The 18,498-nt window shown below is 31.2% G+C and overlaps 2 protein-coding genes and 3 non-coding genes across 8 annotated transcripts; 4 read left to right on the top strand and 1 right to left on the bottom strand.

Annotated features, from left to right (window-relative positions):
* Positions 1-3,975: 3,975 nt before the first annotated feature.
* Positions 3,976-6,460, top strand: LOC115712002 (probable mitochondrial import inner membrane translocase subunit TIM21). Of its 3 annotated transcripts, none has more exons than XM_030640200.2 (9): positions 3,976-4,119; positions 4,233-4,354; positions 4,436-4,501; positions 4,595-4,613; positions 4,854-5,017; positions 5,329-5,507; positions 5,595-5,643; positions 5,784-5,903; positions 5,994-6,460. In XM_030640200.2, the coding sequence occupies exons 1-9, from the start codon at positions 4,116-4,118 to the stop codon at positions 6,162-6,164; spliced, it is 894 nt and encodes a 297-aa protein (XP_030496060.2). In that variant the 5' UTR covers positions 3,976-4,115; the 3' UTR covers positions 6,165-6,460. The 3 variants fall into 3 exon arrangements, with proteins under 3 accessions (XP_030496060.2, XP_060970663.1, XP_060970664.1); XM_061114680.1 differs by having other exon boundaries at positions 5,987-6,460; XM_061114681.1 differs by lacking the exons at positions 3,976-4,119; positions 4,233-4,354 and having other exon boundaries at positions 4,438-4,501; positions 4,736-5,017.
* A 1,908-nt stretch (positions 6,461-8,368) lies between these two features.
* Positions 8,369-8,529, top strand: LOC115715450 (U1 spliceosomal RNA). The gene has a single exon (XR_004011321.2). It is a non-coding gene; the product is annotated as a U1 spliceosomal RNA (small nuclear RNA).
* A 1,643-nt stretch (positions 8,530-10,172) lies between these two features.
* LOC115715339 (U1 spliceosomal RNA) lies at positions 10,173-10,334 on the top strand. Its single transcript, XR_004011215.2, has one exon. It is a non-coding gene; the product is annotated as a U1 spliceosomal RNA (small nuclear RNA).
* A 460-nt stretch (positions 10,335-10,794) lies between these two features.
* Positions 10,795-10,956, top strand: LOC115715521 (U1 spliceosomal RNA). The gene has a single exon (XR_004011388.1). It is a non-coding gene; the product is annotated as a U1 spliceosomal RNA (small nuclear RNA).
* A 205-nt stretch (positions 10,957-11,161) lies between these two features.
* On the bottom strand, positions 11,162-14,872 carry LOC115712092 (protein SAWADEE HOMEODOMAIN HOMOLOG 1). 2 transcript variants are annotated; one of them, XM_030640324.2, is made up of 10 exons: positions 14,725-14,872; positions 14,431-14,560; positions 13,656-13,741; positions 13,515-13,560; positions 13,132-13,402; positions 12,978-13,041; positions 12,773-12,824; positions 11,859-12,002; positions 11,587-11,706; positions 11,162-11,477 (listed from the first exon to the last, which is right to left on the bottom strand). In XM_030640324.2, the coding sequence occupies exons 2-10, from the start codon at positions 14,497-14,499 to the stop codon at positions 11,361-11,363; spliced, it is 969 nt and encodes a 322-aa protein (XP_030496184.1). In that variant the 5' UTR covers positions 14,500-14,560; positions 14,725-14,872; the 3' UTR covers positions 11,162-11,360. The 2 variants fall into 2 exon arrangements, with proteins under 2 accessions (XP_030496184.1, XP_030496183.1); XM_030640323.2 differs by having other exon boundaries at positions 14,431-14,565; positions 14,725-14,868.
* Positions 14,873-18,498: the final 3,626 nt, after the last annotated feature.

The following is an 18,498-nucleotide window of genomic DNA, read 5'->3' as shown; positions in this document are numbered from 1 at the left end:
TACATTTTTTTGATTTTTTATAAAAACAACACGAAAATAAAAAGAAACTACATTCAAATAAAATCAAAACAATAACAAAAAATAACATACATATAACAAAAATCGACAACAAATTAACAAGAGTACAATATAAAAAGACCGTATTTTCTGTAAATAAAATCATAAAAATATTTAAAATTCAATACAACTATATTTTTTGTTATTTTTATGTATATGTGAAATAATTCCTTTAATTTATACACTTTTAATTGGAAAATGTTGGGATGTCAACACATTATTGGTCTCCTCCTCTTCTAATATTGGTAGTGTTACATTCATTTATTATGGCTATATTATCAAATGTCATAGTGTAAAAGGAAACTAATAAAGCTAATCGTAATGTTCACACCATAGCCACATATTACACATGGCTTATATATATATATATTCCCTCGTATGTAAATTTAAGAAACCTAACTCAATCATGTGTATTATTCTGACTTTCACAAACATCTCACCTAACTCATTTTCTTAATTTGTTTCCCTTATTAATATATATATATCTATATTTATATTATAATTTTTTTTGAAAGGGAATTCATTAACCAGTAACATCAAACAGGATTAGGCAAATCAAGCAAAATAGCTTGATTAGCACAAGAGGGATTGACCCCAATCCACATGGCGCTAGCTTTGTGAACCAAAACATAATTGGCTAATATACGAGCAACTTTATTGGCCTCGCGAAATACAAATGAGATACCAATCACATTATCATGAGACAACAACAATCTAATTTGATCTAATAGACAATCAACATCTCGGCAGCCATCTTCCTTTTTTTGGATTAATTGAATAACTTCCAAACAGTCCGATTCAATGCTAAATCGTTGTATATGCCTCTGTAACCCAGCCTGCAGCCCTCTCAAAATAGCCAGCAACTCCAATTGTAATGGAGTGTATTCCCTAGGCAAAGCAGTCGACGAAGCATATATCACTTCACCATGTTCTCCACGGATTACACAGCCCAGACCAGAGTACCCATTACCTTCCTTAACACCTGCATCGACATTGATTTTGGCTTCCCCATGCTTCGGCACCTTCCACACCCCTTGGTCCCTGCGAACAGCTGCTGTCCTGCTGCATTTTTCACCTTGAAAATCAGCAAGAAACCTGTGACTCCACTCCACCACTTCAGTTGGTTACGACACAAAACCGCCATGGATAGTAGCATTTCGATTGTTCCACAGATTCCAAGTAAAAACAAGAAACAGTTCAAATTTTTCCTTACTCGTTGCAGTGGACAGCCGCATCAAAAAGGCAAGCTCATCTTCATTCCCATGGCGTTTTCACTTCGTGTTGCAAATCACAAATTTTCCAACAAAGCTTGCTCTTCTTACATTCCTAAAGTGCATGAAAAATTGTTTCAGGATTATGCATAAAACACCTCGGACACCCATCATGAATGGATACATGGCGCTTAGCCAAAACAGTAGAAGTAGGAAGCCAAGAATGAGCCAATTTCCACACAAACACCTTAATCTTTGGCGGAATTTTTAAGCGCCATAATTTCCGCCACCAATGGACAGCAAAATGATCATCCGACTGTTGTCGTTCCGCTTTCAGATCACTTGCCATACGATAGCCGCTCTTGACCGAATACTCCCCATTTTTACTATAATGCCATAGGATTTTATCTTCAATATCCCACCCAGAGCTTGGAAGTGTGAGAATCAGTTTAGCATCATCTTGGTTAAACACATTCTGAATGAATTCTTCATCCCAAGTACCATCACCCAATTTCAAATCTGCTACCCGAAGTTGCTCCGGTAATGGCGGCTTGTCATAGATCTTGAACGTAACTGGTCTAGGAAGCCCAGGGTCCTCTAAAATTCTATTATAATTTGAGTACTATATGTAACAGAAATTTTAGTTTAATTTAAATATTTTATAATACTAACTATTTTATGTACATCCTCAACACCGGGTGTAATAATGATTATATTTGTAAGTCTAATTTTGAAAAGTTTGAATAAAAAAACTACTAAAATAACATAAAAATATATGTAAAATAAACGAATTAGATATAACCACTTATAAAAACATAAAAAAACCACACACCTTAAAATTTTTTTGCTAGTGAGCTCGTTAAATGTATTTATAAGAGATTCAGAATCAAAAAAGCACAAAAACAACCATAGAGAAGGGAGAAGAAATGTATTTATAACCTCTATCTTCCACACCCACTAACATAACACCATAACAACATGAGAAAATCTAGAAACAACTATTAATTCTGACGAGATGAAACAAGAACAGTGAAATCGACGTCAAATAAATAAATCATAGCAAAACAACACTAAAACAAATAAAAAAAAATAAGAAAAAAAAGACTGAACAATACATAAAATAATAATAAAAAAAAACTTATGTGTTAATGGAGAGAGAGAACTTGAGGAAGAATACGGTGAAAAAAAAATAAAAAAGATAATAACCATAATTTTAAAACACAAAAAAATACCCACAAAGAAGATAATGAACATGAAAGAGATGGCTCAAATACCATTAAAAATAAAAGAAGAAAAAGTCACGAAGAATAAAATGAATAGATGAGATAGAACGTGAAATAAAGATAAAAACATAATAAATAGTGTATGAGAAGATTTTTCAATTTTTAATCATCAATTTTAATTAAAAAGAAAAGCGGTCACAAAGCGACATGACCGCTCACATCAAAACTTTAACTTTTACAAATTTTAAAAATAAAAAAAAAAGGTTATAATAAACTTTGGCTGATACATATTAATAGAACAGAATAAAATGTGTAAGTTCTCATTAGAAAAAATTAGTATATGATAGTGTAAAAGTAAACAAAATATAGTATAAAAGTAAAAAATCATCGTATAACAGTATAAAAAAAATGAAAATATAGTATTGGGTGTAATTTTCCATAAACACATTAGTCAATAGTCACATAACAGTTCCTGATTGCTCAGGTTTTTAAAATTTTATTTAAATATACCAATAAAAAAATAAAACGTGGGTATTGACTTGACACTCAATGACCAACTATCTACGAAAGTTTTATAAGTATTATTACTGTAAAAAAATAAACTTAAGTAGAGTTAAACTTAAGTATTTACACCGCAAATTACACTATAAATATCATTACCTTAAGTATTTTATGTTATAATCCTACTAGTTTTTCTCTAAACATTCCTGAGACCATTCCTTAAAAATCTTGAGGAAATTTGATTGTATACTCACTTTATTTTACTTGTTTTAATTTTTACCTTTATTTTTATATCATTTGAGATATACTTACTTTTAATTATGATGTCTCTACTATAACCTTTAAGTTTATATAAATTATGTGCTAGACTTAAGTGGAAAGTAAGAATATATTGGGCAAATTACTCACAAAAGTAGGTACATCTAAATGAAATATAATATGAGGGTATTTTGATTAATAGATACAAAAAGAGGTATTCCTCAACTTTTCCCAAAAATCTTGGCTCTAATGTGTTTAACTGGGCTTAGTCCATTTGAATGAAATGAAATATAATATGAGAATATTTTAAATTAATAGATACAAAAAAAAAGAAGGAAATTAGACTCTATACTCTTTTTATATTATCTTCTTTTATTTTTATTTTTTTTTAAAGTCCATCATTTTTACTTATTTTTTTTAAACACTATACCAATTTTGCCCCTTTTAATTTAATATACTCTCTATGTGATTCCCTTATGTCAGAGTATTTTAGGTACAATACATATAAAAAACAATATATTTTAATTGAATATAAATTAGAGGTAGATTTAATTAATTGATAAATAAAAGAAGAATCTTTCAATTTACCTCAAAAAAAAAAAATATTACTCAGCTTATCCCAAAAATCTTGGACCTAATGTGTTAAGTCTGAGACCAATAAAGAGTGAAAAATAAGTGGGCCTAATTGAATCCGAGCCCAATTCAAATCGGGTTTCTTATCGAGTCCAGCGAAACGAGTCGGGGCTCCGATCAGGGCTTTACTCGGTCCTCCTTCTTCTCTCGAGTCGCTCAACAGAGTTAGGGCTTAGGGTTTCGAAACACCACCACCATTTGTGATCAACCGAACCGAAATTTCCAAGCCACCATGGGTAAGTGACCAACACCTTCTTCAAATTCAATGCTTTTGAATTAACAAATTCAAATTCATATACTGTTTTCTGGAAAAAAAATATACTTATTTCTGGGATTTGAAGGATATTAGGTTCATGCAAATCAGCTATGGAGTTATGGAGAAAGAAGGAGACTGATGTTTTGAGGACAGTATTGAGACAGAGATGGCGGGAGTACCATGCTTTCCATTCAACTGAGATCAAACCAGATAAAGTACCATTTTTTTTGTTGGCTTATTTTTATATATATTGAATTGTTATTTATTCAATACAAATTTACTGTTGAATAATGCAGCTTACGGGTGTGATAAATTCAAGCTCAAAAACACATTTTAATGTAAATAAGAATGATATCACAAAGGTGAGGTTTGTGGGTTTTTGCTCCTTACTTTAGTTTCTTCTATTGGTTAAAATCAAACTGAATGTTTTTTTTTTTGTTAATTTCATTATGCAGGTTCTACTTAGAAATAACGGTTAGTGAATTCGAATTTGCTACTACTTTTGTTGTGTTAGTTGATTACTATGTGTTGATTAGAAGAATTGTGTTATTGAGGAAGCTAAATAGTGGATGAGAATGAGTTGTTGGCAATTTCAGGCACTCGATTATGTATTTCGGGTTATGAGCTTGTTGCCAGATCAATTCACTTGTTTCTAATACCAAAGATAAAGAGGGACAATGATTTTGTTTTTCTTGGCAACAATGTTTTTAACAGAATTTACTCTTCTTCATCAAAGGCAGTATTCAAGAGAATGTACAGTTCGTCCGTGGTCGCATTCACAACTCATGAAAAATTATTGTGCAAACACTAGGACTTGTTCCCTTGTTAGATCCATTTCATCACAGGCTCCAAAGGAACCAAGAAAAAAGGCCAATGAGGTTTGAGTCTGAATTGAATTCTTGTAGTTGATAAGTTATTTGAGTATTTGTTATGTCATAGGCCATAGATATTATCCATTCTAAATTTAGTTGTTTCATTTGAACATATGTTCTTTCTCCAAACTTTGAAATTTGATTTATTTTTTCTGAAAACTTGGAAAATATTCTTATAATAGGGATGGGAATATGACATGTTTCTTGATTTTATTATTTTGGCATTTGGTTTCCCTTCTATTATCAGTTTTTATAGCATTTGGTTGTTTAAACCCTTAAAGTATCTTCATAACTTTGTTGTACATGTCCTTTGACAGACTAAAAAGGACATATCTACCGTTGAGGATCCCTTTGATTCTCCAACATATAATATTCCCGAGAAGCCATTATCATTTACAGAAGGTGCTTCCTACAGTCTTCTCATTATTGCGGGACTTGGTGTTGCTGCAGCTGCAGCATATGCCGTTTTCAAGGAGCTCATATTCGAACCCAAAGAGTAAGTGTCATAGTGGGCTACCTGGCTGTTGCTGTAGCAGTTTTGTATTTAGTTTAACATTGATTCGAAAACATGTTTTTTTTATAGGTATAAAATATTTGGCAAGGCTCTAAAGAGAGTTCAAGATGATGTTGAGGTGAGTAAATTGCTGTGTTCCCATAGAACCAAAAAGAAAACATAAAATTTACATTATCAGTCAACATGATAATATACCTTCTTATTAAGATTTCCATGGCAATTGGAGAGACTTGATATTTTGCTCTGTTTATTTACCAGGTCAGGGTGAGAGTTGGTTACCCTATCACGGGATATGGTCAAGAAAGTAGAAATCGGGCTGCTCGCCAACGCATTCCCAACAGGGCATGGACCGATGAAGAGGGTGTGGAGCATGTTGAGGTAATGCAAATACATACAATATTAAACAGAAGCAAACATTTTATTTTGTGGGAAATTTATTTGTGCATTGCTGATCACATTAGTATATAGGTGAACTTTTATATTCGTGGACCTAATGGAGCCGGGAAAGTCTTTGCCGAGATGTACAAAGACAAAGCAGACAATCAATGGAAATTTACTTACTTGATTGTTGATATCAAATCACCTTCCCCTAAACAGTTGATCTTAGAGTCATACCTACCGGCTTATGCCCCGGCTTAAAGATTCAGTCACTCTTCACAACGAAGAATAAAATCGGTCCTTTCCCATAAACAATGTTCAAATTAACATGGCGTAGAAGCGTAGTTATGTTAATAGTTGTTTCTTATTCTTCCCATTTTTTTCTTGAAAGGGTTGAGTTGAGGTATAAATTGCTTTATTTTTCTTCTTCGAGTTCTTGAGGCCCGGATTTAGAATGTTTTCGATCTGCTTCAACAATAATTATAGTGACATTGATTATTGAGAATTATTATATCTTATTTTTTGACTTTGAGATGTTGAGAACTAAACTTGGTACTTCCCCTTTTGTTTTGCTTGATAATCAAGTATGCTATGCTATTGTGTTACTTATTTGCATAAACAAAACTTTTAAATACCAATGCTCTAATTTCATGTAGTTTTCATTTAGATAGTAGTGCTTCATCAGAATTCAGAATCTGATGTTTTTGTTACAAAATTTACAATTGGCAATGCAATGCAAATGAAAAATAATTCTCAGCACTTATAGTGCTTATATTATCTTGCTAAATTTGTTTTTTTTTTTTCATTAGAAATTTTTCAAGTTTGGTGGTCTGATCTTCTGCCCAACTTACTTTAGATGATTTATGCTTGTAGTATTGATCTCGGGTTCTCTTTGGCTTTGTGCCTTTTTAAATGGATTTATAAATTTTTCCTAAAAAAAAAAAACATAAAATATGAGGTTAAGGTTCCCTTTAAAATTGTGTAGTAAGGGATAATTTATTGACATTTTTTTTTTATAAATTTTGATCCAATTATCAAAATTCTACTATGGAATTATGATTTTAGTAGCTATGTAATATAAACGTAACACTTGAAAATTATAAAACTTTTTCTTTTTTTGTTCAGTGTTATCTCTATTTTTTCTTTCAAAACATATTTTTTCTTTTTTAACCATTATTTGGCCAAAAAATAAAAAACACGCACAATATTTTTGAGAATGAAATATGAAAATAAATTATCATATTAAATTAGAGGAATGTGATGTATGCATTAAAATGTTAAAAAGTAAATTCATATGCTCTTTTATTTTTTATTTCAATTTGTTTCTAAAAAAATAAATAAAAAGTTACTTAGATATAATTTAAAGTGATTATTATAATTCCACACATTTTCCCCCAATTTTGTTAACTATATTTTTCACTTTTAATTATACATATATTTTTTTGTTGATATTGGGGGATGCAAAGAACTAGTTATTAGTTAATAAGAAATTGAAGCATTGATGTTAAAGTATCATAAAGTATCACATTGGAAAGATACAAAATGGAGCAAAGAAAATAAACATGAATGAAATGTGAACTAAACTTGGCACGCCTTTTGTTTTTTTGCTTGATAATCAAGTATGCTATTTATGTTACTTATTGCATAATACTTTCAAATGTCAATGAACAACCATCTAATTTAATATTTTCATTAAGATTGTGATTTATTTGGCCTCATCAGAGTCTAGACTCTGATATTTTTGTTACAAAATTTACAATATGGGCTACATACACAATTCAATAAAAAATGTATGATTATTGTGGTCTTTAATATAGTTTGTAATAAATTTAAAAGCTCACACTTTTCTTTTAAGTATGTGATTTGTTTCTATTAAATATTAAATATGAGGTTAAAGTTCTCTTTTATATTGGGTGGAAAGTGATATTATTATTGAAACTTTAACATAGGACTCGAATATTATAAAACTTTTTTTTTTCTATTTAATAAAATAAAAAACTTTCTATTTTTCCCTTTAAAAATAGGCAAATTTAATTTATTAATTTATTTAGAAACAATAAAGCTTCATTCCATCATCAATCAAATAAATAAGAAAAACAAAAATAAATTGAAAGCACATTATGTTTCAGAATAAAAATGAAAAATATTAAAAAATAATTTCATACCCCATTTTATTTTTTATTTCAACTTTTTCTTGATATGATAAATAAGTTACTTTTTTATTTTTATAAAATCACACCAAACATATAAATTACTAAATGTAATATGTTAATTAAATATTATAATTTCACACATTTCTTTTTCTTCCTAATTTTGTTTACTATTTTATTTTCTAATAATTAATCTGATCAAAGAGATGAATAAAAGCTTTGATGTTAAAGAAATGAGAAAGTCCCACATTGGAAAGATAGAAAAAAGAGTGAAGAAAGTGAGGGTACAAAATGGAATGAAAGGGAGTGGTTAAGGTACTTACCTGGACGGGGTCTACGGGCGATCAAGAAGGCTCGTGGCCTAAGCTCAGTGGCCTCCATTGCACTTAGGAGGGGTGCTGGCTTATGGTCTCCCCAAGTGGGAGAGCCAACGTCATAATTTGTTGTAGCGGGGGCCAGCGTTCGCGCGGCCCCTACCTATTTAGTTCATCTTTTCTTAGTGCAATTTTAATAGAGTAATAACTAATAGTGGATTAAACTAGGTGCTACTAATAATTTTTAGACTGTTAAACAATTTATTTCAACCACAAAAAAAAATGTTTTAATAGTTTGTATTATATTTGGAAAGAAATCTCGAAAATTATAGTGCTTTATATTGTACTTTTGAAAGTGTAGTTCAAATATGTGATTTGTTTGAGCATCTCTAATCACATTCTTTATTATTTAGCCAAATTTGAGTTAAAATAGGAGGCAATTTTTTTTATTTTTTTTGCTCCAATATATTAGTTAATATTTGATTATTTTAATTATATTTTATAATTTTGAATTTGTTAAATATAAATTAATTTAATAAAATAATAATGCTTTTGATTAAAATAAAATTAAAAAAAATAGAAAACTCCCTACTCATTCTTTATTATAGGGAGTTATATTTTGCATAATTAAAACTCATTTTTTTTAAAGCTCACTCTCTATTTTATCTAAGAAATATGTTTAGAGAACATAGTTAGAGATACTCTAACGAATGAAGTAACAAATATTATATTGACATTTTAACACAAGACTTCTAAATGTAATTTATATAATTTTAATTTTATTATGATCATTAGCCTCCAAAACTAATAACAAGAAAATACATAGAATTAAAAGCAAATTATTTTTTTAGCAAAAATTGAATGCACGTACATTATAATTTAGAAGAAAAAATTGAAATAACAATTTAGAAGATAGTAAGATATGAGTTAAAAAATTAAATTGCTAAAAAAAAGTACTTTCATATATAAGTTACTTGAATATAATTTTAAAAGTGATTATGAATGATTTCACACATTTTTTTCTTTAGTAATTTTTGCTTTAAATATATAAGGCAAGACATTAAGCCAAAGCCACTACAAAGGGGACAGCTCCCCATAATCAAAACAAGCAAAGATGTAACAATAAATTTGAAAAAACAAGACTCAAAACGAGCTTTTTAACACCCAAATGCGATTGAGCATTGGGACTAATCCCTAAGACATTCAATAGTGTCAATTAAGAACTTAGCAATCTGAAAAAACAGTTAAATGATGCCTGTTTTGGTCCAAGGCAAAAGAAAGAACTGTCATGGCTTCAACATGGAGAGGTGACAAGGCCGACACCTCCTTCGATGAAAGCCACTCCAACGCCTGATTGATCCACCAAGGAACCATCCACACAAACCGCAAGCCTATGCTGCGGCAGTTTGTGAACATTTTCTTTGGTGCTGAGAGAATTCAGCTACCCTTTTAGAAATCTCGGTAAAAGTTTGCTTGCAATCCACTTTCGGTTGCCTCGGAACAAAACCATATTTCTTTTATCCCAAATTTCCAAGAGAGTGCAAAACAAAATGTCAAAAGCTACAAGACACTAGAAAATGAGCTCTTTGGTGTTGGAAACCTGAATCGACTCCAAAAATAATCCTCAATACCAATCCACACATTTTTTTTTCTTCCTAATTTTGTTTACTATTTTTCACTCTATAAATTATTAGTGTTTACTAATTAATCTCTTCAAAGACAAGTAAGAAAGTCCCACATTGGAATGATACAAAAATGAGTGAAGAAAGTGAGGGTACAAAATGGAATGAAAGGGACTGGCTAAGGTACTTACCTGGACGGGGTCTACGGGCGATCATGAAGGCTCGTGGCCTAGGCTCAGTGGCCTCCATTGCACTTTGGAGGGGTGCTGGCTTATAGTCTCCCCAAGTGGGAGAGCTAACGTCATAATTTGTTGTAGCGGGGGCCTGCGTTCGCGCAGCCCCTACCTTATTCAGTTTAATTTTTCTTACAGCAGTTCAAAAAAGTTTGGTGGCAACTTAATAAAATTCTAAGAACTGAACAAAAAAAATATGAAGAAATTCCTAACTAAATTGTTTACATCTAGTGTCATTGAAAAATAGGAGTATTAAGAGTCAATATTTAACTGTACCAATAGCGATAGCAATATATCACACTAGACACCATTCTCAAAGTGTTACAACAAATAATTATATTTCAACTTTTTCTTGATACAGTAAATAAAGTTACTTAAATTTTATAAATTCCACACATTTTTTTTTCTTCCTAATTTTCTTTACTATTTTTCACTTTACATATTATTGGTGTTTACTAATTAATCTCTTCAAAGACAAGAATTAAAGTAAGCAGAAAGTCCCACATTGGAATGATACAAAAATGAAAGAAAAAAGTGAGGGTATAAAGTGGAATGAAAGGGCGATGGTTAAGGTACTTACCTGGACGGGGTCTACGAGCGATCAAGAAGGCTCGTGGCCTAGGCTCAGTGGCCTCCATTGCACTTTGGAGGAGTGCTGGCTTATAGTCTCCCCAAGTGGGAGAGCTAACGTCATAATTTGTTGTAGCGGGGGCCTGCGTTCGCGCGGCCCCTACCCTATTCAGTTTAATTTTTCTTAAGAACTTTCTAAAATAATATGAGGAAATTTCTAACCTAATTGTTTGTCATTGAAAAAAAAGGAGCATTACTTACCAAATTATTCAGGATCCAAAACTTAATTGTTAATGCAATCAACTAGACACCACTATCAAAGTGTTACAACATAACAATAAATGTTCACTTGTGGTCGAACCACCTCTCTTGTTACTAAACTAGTTTATATTTTCATTGATATTTACGAATTTGAACACTCATAAATATTTTATTCACATTCATTTCTCTAATAGTTTATCCAATTCCAATTAGAGATTAGTAGCATGCCATTGGAATAAATCAATAGCAAAACATCTTTTTTACAAGTCATTACCAAAACCAAAAGCAAACAAGAACTAAATATGCCTTAGTAAAGAAAAGACATCTTCCAATTCTCATCCTTACACATTTCATCCTGGCTTTGGGTAATTGCACCGGCTGAAGAACCAGGCCTGCAACATATCCTTCCCAAATGAACATCTTCCTGGTGTTACGACAATTCATGACCGAGTAACAATTTTTAGTTACAAGCACAAAAGACCCGAAAGTGAAACCAGAAAAAGAGTGACACTGGGATGGGGGGATTTACTTACACGAGTGTTATCATAGTCGTATCGAACCACAAAAACACACTGACAGCTACTTTGATCATGTTGTTTCCTATGGATTTCGACAACACGAGCATCATGGTAGACTGCATGAAAGTCTCTTTCCTGTAATAAGCCATTAAATAAAATATTAGGAAGACTTTGGGGCAAGTTAAGACTATGGTTGGTGGATTACAATCTTGTAAATTTCTCTAAAGCACTTAAATTGTCTTTGTCATGCATCATTGGACAAAATCTGAAAGCTAAAAAGGTATTACCTGGAAGCAGAGGACAAGATCCCCGACTTGAACCTTGTGACACTCGGAAGGTTCCAAAGGAATAGATCGTTCCCGCACTCTTGTTCTCACGTTCACCCACTCATCATCCTCCTTCTGATAACCAGAAAACCTCACTCGAACTTCCTGTGATACATTTTACATAAAACTCTTTTGTCAGTGTTAATAAGTATTCTTCAGTACATTCCAAATATTATAACATTGTAGACATGAAGTTCATTTGTGGAGCCTTCTTGCGTAAAACTAGTAATTCTAAATAAGCACAGAAATGAACCCTTTATGCACTCAATTCTATACTGGCAGTGAAAATAAACACACATATATATAACTAAAAAACAATGTCTTTTTTTCGCCTTATCTATACAGTTAATTGTTTTCCCTTAATTAACAAAAAAGTTGTCAAAAGTTCAAAATTTTCTTCACTAGATCAAGTAACAAAGTCCAAAAATAAATTTTGGTAACGGCTGTCGTGCATTGTCAATCCTATCCTACCAAATCTAAATGCGGGTTTGGGAAGAAGATATTGAGCTGCTCAATGCTATAATGGGAATGAAAATAAACACACATACATATATGCAATCAAAACATTTTCTTCACTAGCTTATGTAACAAAATTGGAAAGAAACTTTGGTAACGGCCGTCATCTATTGACAATCCTACCAAATCTAAATGCGGGTTTTGGGAGAAGAGATTTGAGCTTAATGCTAGATAGTAATAGCTTGAAATCCATCAAGTACGAAAAACCAAAACTTGCTTGAGAAAAGGAAAACAAGCAACATGTCGAATGCACATAAAACAAAGCGTGCAAGAATAAAATTATCAAGCAAAAGGGAATTACGCAACGATTTTTCCTTAGATAAAAGTATAAAATGATAGCATGGATGGATGTATCTTACAAGTTCACCAGTATTAATAATTCTGTAGGTGAGAAATGAAGAAACATCGTACCTAAAAAAACCAAAAGGTGATATAATTACATGTTCAACTCCAAGATATACAATTTTCATAAAGATATTACTTATAGTAAACAATAAAGTATGTCCAAAGGTGGCAATTTAAACTAGACGAACCTCTGTATCACTTGATTTAAAGGATTCTTACCATGCCTGATCTTTAGCTGATCTAGCTTCAAATGCCAACTCGTGAAAACTCATGACGCTGTCACCTATTTTCAAAACCATGTTTTTTCCTTATTTAAACAAAATCATGAATGAGAACTGAATCAAATTTCAACAGTGGTAGGAGAAATGAAGACCTTGAAAAGTTTTTTTAGAGCTTTCAGGCGGATTGTTTGGAGTAGATGAATTGACATCTGGCAGATTGTTTGGAGTAGACGAATTAAGATCAGGCGGATTGTTTGGAGTAGATGAATTAAGATCAGGCGGATTGCTTAGAGTAGATGTATTAAGATCAGGCGGATTGTTTGGAGTTGATGAATCAAGATCAACAACTAATTCGAGGCCAGCAGGTGTGGAAACACTTTCTGGGTGCAATGTCTTATGCTTATCCCAAAACCATTTCTGTACCTATAATACAGAAATTAACATAACAGCACTAAAAGTTCAATTAAATCCAAAACAATGAAATTGTAATTAGGAGAAAAGAAGATTGAAATAATTATCAGTATAAAACATAAACCTGTTCCCATGTTATTGCAGATTTCCCAGAACGACTAGCCGCACCACTGAAAAGCTAAGAAATTTATGGTAAGAGAAAAGACTTTCTTTTGCTGTACAAATTATGGCTACAACATACAATATAATTGAAATGGTTGTTCACCTGAAACTCATTGCAAGGTCTTGACAAAACTGCTGACCAAGTGATTGATCTTCTATCTCTTGGTATAAATTGTCCATTTCAGCAATCTGCATCAAAATGAATCAAAATAATACCAATTAAGACATTTTGTTTGAAATCTGCACAACTCACATGTTCCCGTCTATGTTAGAATGCAGAAGTGCGGTTGAGAAACTAAGATCCGATGAGGTGTATGGCAACTTAAGCTCCTACACATTATCAATGTAGGACTCTCTAACATCTTAAATACTCGTTACAGTTTTTTTTTTGGCTCTAATACTATGCTAAGAGTGCGGAAATGTGGTTGAGAAAGATACGTTGAGGTGTATTGTAAGATACACGGTATTCCATCTCAAAATCAATCTGCAACGACACGAGTAGACTAATAATTGTAAATGTGAAACTCTCTAACATAACCTAACCATAACCATGATTGAGCTTAGCCTCAAATGATCACATCAACATGTCACTAAGCAAAATTAATGGCAAAAAAACTATTCCATTTGCAAGAAAATTAACATTCAAGATCATTATATCCTGATCCCAAGTAGAATAATTGGCAAGCAAAAGTTTCAGTCAAAACCCTCACAAAAAAACTATTAAAAATTAAAAAAAAAAAAAACCCAAACAAACTAAAAGATTCATGCACCAATTGCTAACAAATAAGATAACCCAAACAGAAAAACCTAAAGTAATTAAAAAGAATAACATACAAAAGTACCCATTGCTAAATACAAGATGAAACAAACAAAATTACCTCTGCTAGAGTGAACACGGAACTTAATTTCCCGCCTTTTCTTGACACATAATTATCAAAATTTGCCATGCTGAACTGTGTATAGTGAGATTTCTCGGTTGTGGGTTTTTAATTCGTCAAGAACGATCAACTAAGCTAACGACAATAAAAAAACTGTGAGATTTCTGGTAAATATATTTGCTATATTGTTTCTCACTTGGTGTATATATATTATAACAACAAAAAAAACATTATTTAGAGCATATAATCAGTTGATATAGACCGAGAAACTGGAGTTGGATTCAATGTTATTACCAAGTAGGGAGATTAAGGGTTCAACTGCCTTGCCGGAGAGAAGAGTGAGCAGAGTAATTGCTCCCTTGCCGGCGGGGACTGTGACGGTGAGGAAAGAGACAACTAAGAAGAGGAGATAGGTATTTATTTGTTGGGCTTAGTGGGCCAGTTTCGGCTCAACAATTTTTAGGCCCAATTCAATTTGGGGAGTTATATTTGCACCCCTTAAATTTATAAATACACCCCATTATTAAAAAAAAATATAGGGAAATTCTACAATGCACCCCCTTAAAATGGATACATTGATGTACCCTGGTGTGTTTTAGCACCCGAAATAATTTTTTTGTCAAATTTTTTCTCATGGTTATGTATGTTATAGTTATTTAAGACATCCTGCAAAATTTTAAAATTTTTGGAAAAGTTTAACATGCCAAAAACTACGTTCAAACAGTGTGTTGCACGCGTGACTATTTTATTTTATACGCGTGTAAAATAGACTGTTTGAACATTGTTTTCTATATTGTAAATTATTCAAAATTCCTCAAAATTTTATAGGTTATCTTAAATAGCTATAACGTACACGAATATGAAAAAAAATTAGACTAAAAAATTCTTCTGGATGCCGAAGCAAGTCAAGGGTGTATCAATGCATCCCTTTTAAGGGGGTGCATTGTAGAATCACCCAAAAATATAAACTTAAATAATTTTTAAAAATTACTCTTAATATTTTTTTAAAAAATTTTCTTCACATTATTTTATGTTAATTTTAATACTTATTTTGATTTTATTTTCGTAATTTTTTCTAACTCATGTGTATTTTTTTTTATTTTTTTCTTAAAAAATTTCACATAATTTTTTATTTTAATTTTTTTATCATAATATTTAAAATACACTTTATTTTTGCTTGATAGGTATATTTTTTAAGAATATGAATTGAAAGAAAAAAGTTAAAAAAAATTAGTACAATTAAAAATATAAATTTTATATAAAATAAAAATTATCAAAATGGGGTGCCTTTAGAACTTTTTGGGGTGCAAATAAATTTTCCCTTCAATTTTGTTAATAATTTTTATATTGACAAATATAACACTAAATTTGACAAAAGGGACAGTAAAATAACTAGCTTTCATAAATTTTTGTGTGGATTTTTTTTTTTTTTAATATAGGTTTTTCCTTTTAAGTTGTATATCATTTAAGAAATTATGTTTATCAAAAAAATAAAAGAAAGAAAGAAATTATGCTACATTTGCTTAACTTTCTTCTAATTTTTGTATTTTATTTTTTTCTTAAAGATTTTTTGTATTTCATTTAATTCTGAACAAATTACTTATTTCGATTAACATTTCATTAACTTATTAAAGCAAAATTGCAGCAATTCTTTAATATATAATTATAGCTAGAGATGAATGGATGTTTGACTTTATAACTTGAAGAATTATTTTTACTTAATAAAAATAAAAAATTACTTTTAAAAAATAATAAGAGGTGTTTGGCCAAATTTTTTTGAAACATATTTATGAAATTTAGAGTTAAAAAATAAACAAAAACTTCATGTTGATATTGTTTTCTATTTCAAAAATAAATTTATTTTTTATCTAACATTTTTTTTTACATACTCGGATTTGGGATTTGGGGTCTGATTCCAATTTCGGGGCCATAGGCTAGATTCGGGTCAAGGTCTAAGATCAGATCTAAGTTAGAGTCGAATATAAATTTAAAATTTGGGTTCGCTCTCAAGTCTAAGTCTAAAGTCTAAATCTGTAGAAGATATCGAGTTTGAAAGCTAGGAATATTTTTTAAGCAAACGATGACAACCAATTGAAAAATAATGTTACCACTATTAAATCAATCATAAATAAAAGCCCAAAGGAGAGCCTTTATAAGCTTCATTTATGTTCTTCTTTCCTCCTTTAATGAAGTGTAAGGTGTTAGCTTTAAAGTAAAAGTAGGTGATTTTTTTTGTTGTTGTTGGAATTAGATGGAGCTTTTCTTTTTTGTTGGAATAAAAGCAAATGGTGTTAGTTGTCACTATTATTAACTTCCGGTTAAACCATTGGCCTATAGAAAATTCTTTCACAATTATAGAGAATATACTTAATTAAATTTCACTCTCTTTGACTATAGTCCATAATAATGTCAAATAATGTGGTTTTGCACTCACTTGTTTGAATGAATCCACATTTGTGGATTATTTAAAATACATATTTTTGTTTTCTTTTTTACATAAGAATGGAAAAAAAAAAAACCTTTTAAGTACAATATTGACCCTATCAAGCACATTTTTGTCCCCTTGTCAATGAATTTAAGATATAAAAAAAAGAAATTAAGATAGCTTCTCCTTCTCCGGAAAGTTGAAATTAACTATTTGAAAAAGATAAGAAACACAATACTATTCACACAAATTATTGTAGATTATATATCAAAGAAAATAAAATCAATAAAAGGATAATTGAAGGCTTTTGGGCTAAGATGGAAGTCAATAAACTAGTGCAAAACTATTAGAAAATTAGTTACCTTTAACTAAATATGTTATTTCGTCACTAAGACTAGCTTAGTGGTGAGGAAGGAATGGGAAAAGAGAGAGGTCATGGGTTCGAACCCAAGACCTTTAAGCTTTAAGCTATTAATTAATTGTAAAAATACTATTACGCTACACTAAAAAAAAATATATGTTATTTCGTCGGTATTTTATAGTGCTGTATGATACATAGATACCCTTTATATATTAGAAATTTAATTTTGGCCGAACTCATTAATAAATAAATTTCAATCCTCAGTCTCTTTTTTTAGAGTTTAGTGTTTTAAAAAGTGATGTATTTCAGAAATTTTTCTAAATAAAAATAAATAAATATATTAGTGCAAAATGGTCTAATATTTAATTTTATGTAACATCCCCGCTTCAAGCCTCCATTGGGCCCTTACACCCACGGAATAATGGCTCTTATACACGAGTACGTCACTCTGGCTGCTTCCTGGATTGATGACTGACCCTACAAACCAACACGAGTATTTTCAGCGTGCTTTGTCCTCACTCACACGCATCCTGGGAAAACTTCCCAGGAGGTCACCCATCCTTGAAATTGCTCCAAGCCAAGCACGCTTAACTGTGGAGTTCTTTCGAGATGGGCTACCGAAAAACAAGATGCACCTTGTTGATATAGGTAGTACCAATCAATCCATTTAAGCTCTATTCAACTGTGTAGTCCCATACCTACACAGTCTCAGAATCATCCCACTTGACCTTCCCCAGGCGGTGTGGGATTGCACAGCTTACCCGGTGTTTTAAACCTATTATACGATATGTTATATACGTATATACTCTATAACCCTAGCAGCCAGATAGTATCGTATTCCCTTATTCTCACCATCTCTCAATTTCTTTTTTTTTATTCTCTCTATTGAACCAAATCAATTGTTTTAATCTTAAGAGCTTCGGGGTTAGCAATCAACCGATCATCGTTCCGTGTCTTCGAAATCTTCAGGTAAAATTCGTACTTGTTTTTATTTTCGTTTTCAGAGAAATAGGCTTTCATAAAACTATCATATCTCTCTCTCCATAGGTCCGTTTTCAGTGATCTAGGTACCGTTTTAAAGATAATTTAATGATCTATATTTTCTATGAAGAAACTCTTTCCTAATTCTGAATATTTCGATGTCAAAAAATTCATGTTTTACAGACTGTCGATTTACAGTTTTTTTTAAAATTTCTTTTCGATATTGCCTTAGTAAAAGTGTCATATCTCTCTCGATATCTATTATTTTCAAGCGATTCTTGTACTGTTAGAAAGATAATTC

The sequence above is a fragment of the Cannabis sativa genome, chromosome 4 (assembly GCF_029168945.1).
Source record: "Cannabis sativa cultivar Pink pepper isolate KNU-18-1 chromosome 4, ASM2916894v1, whole genome shotgun sequence".
Taxonomy (NCBI): Eukaryota; Viridiplantae; Streptophyta; class Magnoliopsida; order Rosales; family Cannabaceae; genus Cannabis; species Cannabis sativa.
This window is presented reverse-complemented; position numbering and strand designations above follow the sequence as displayed.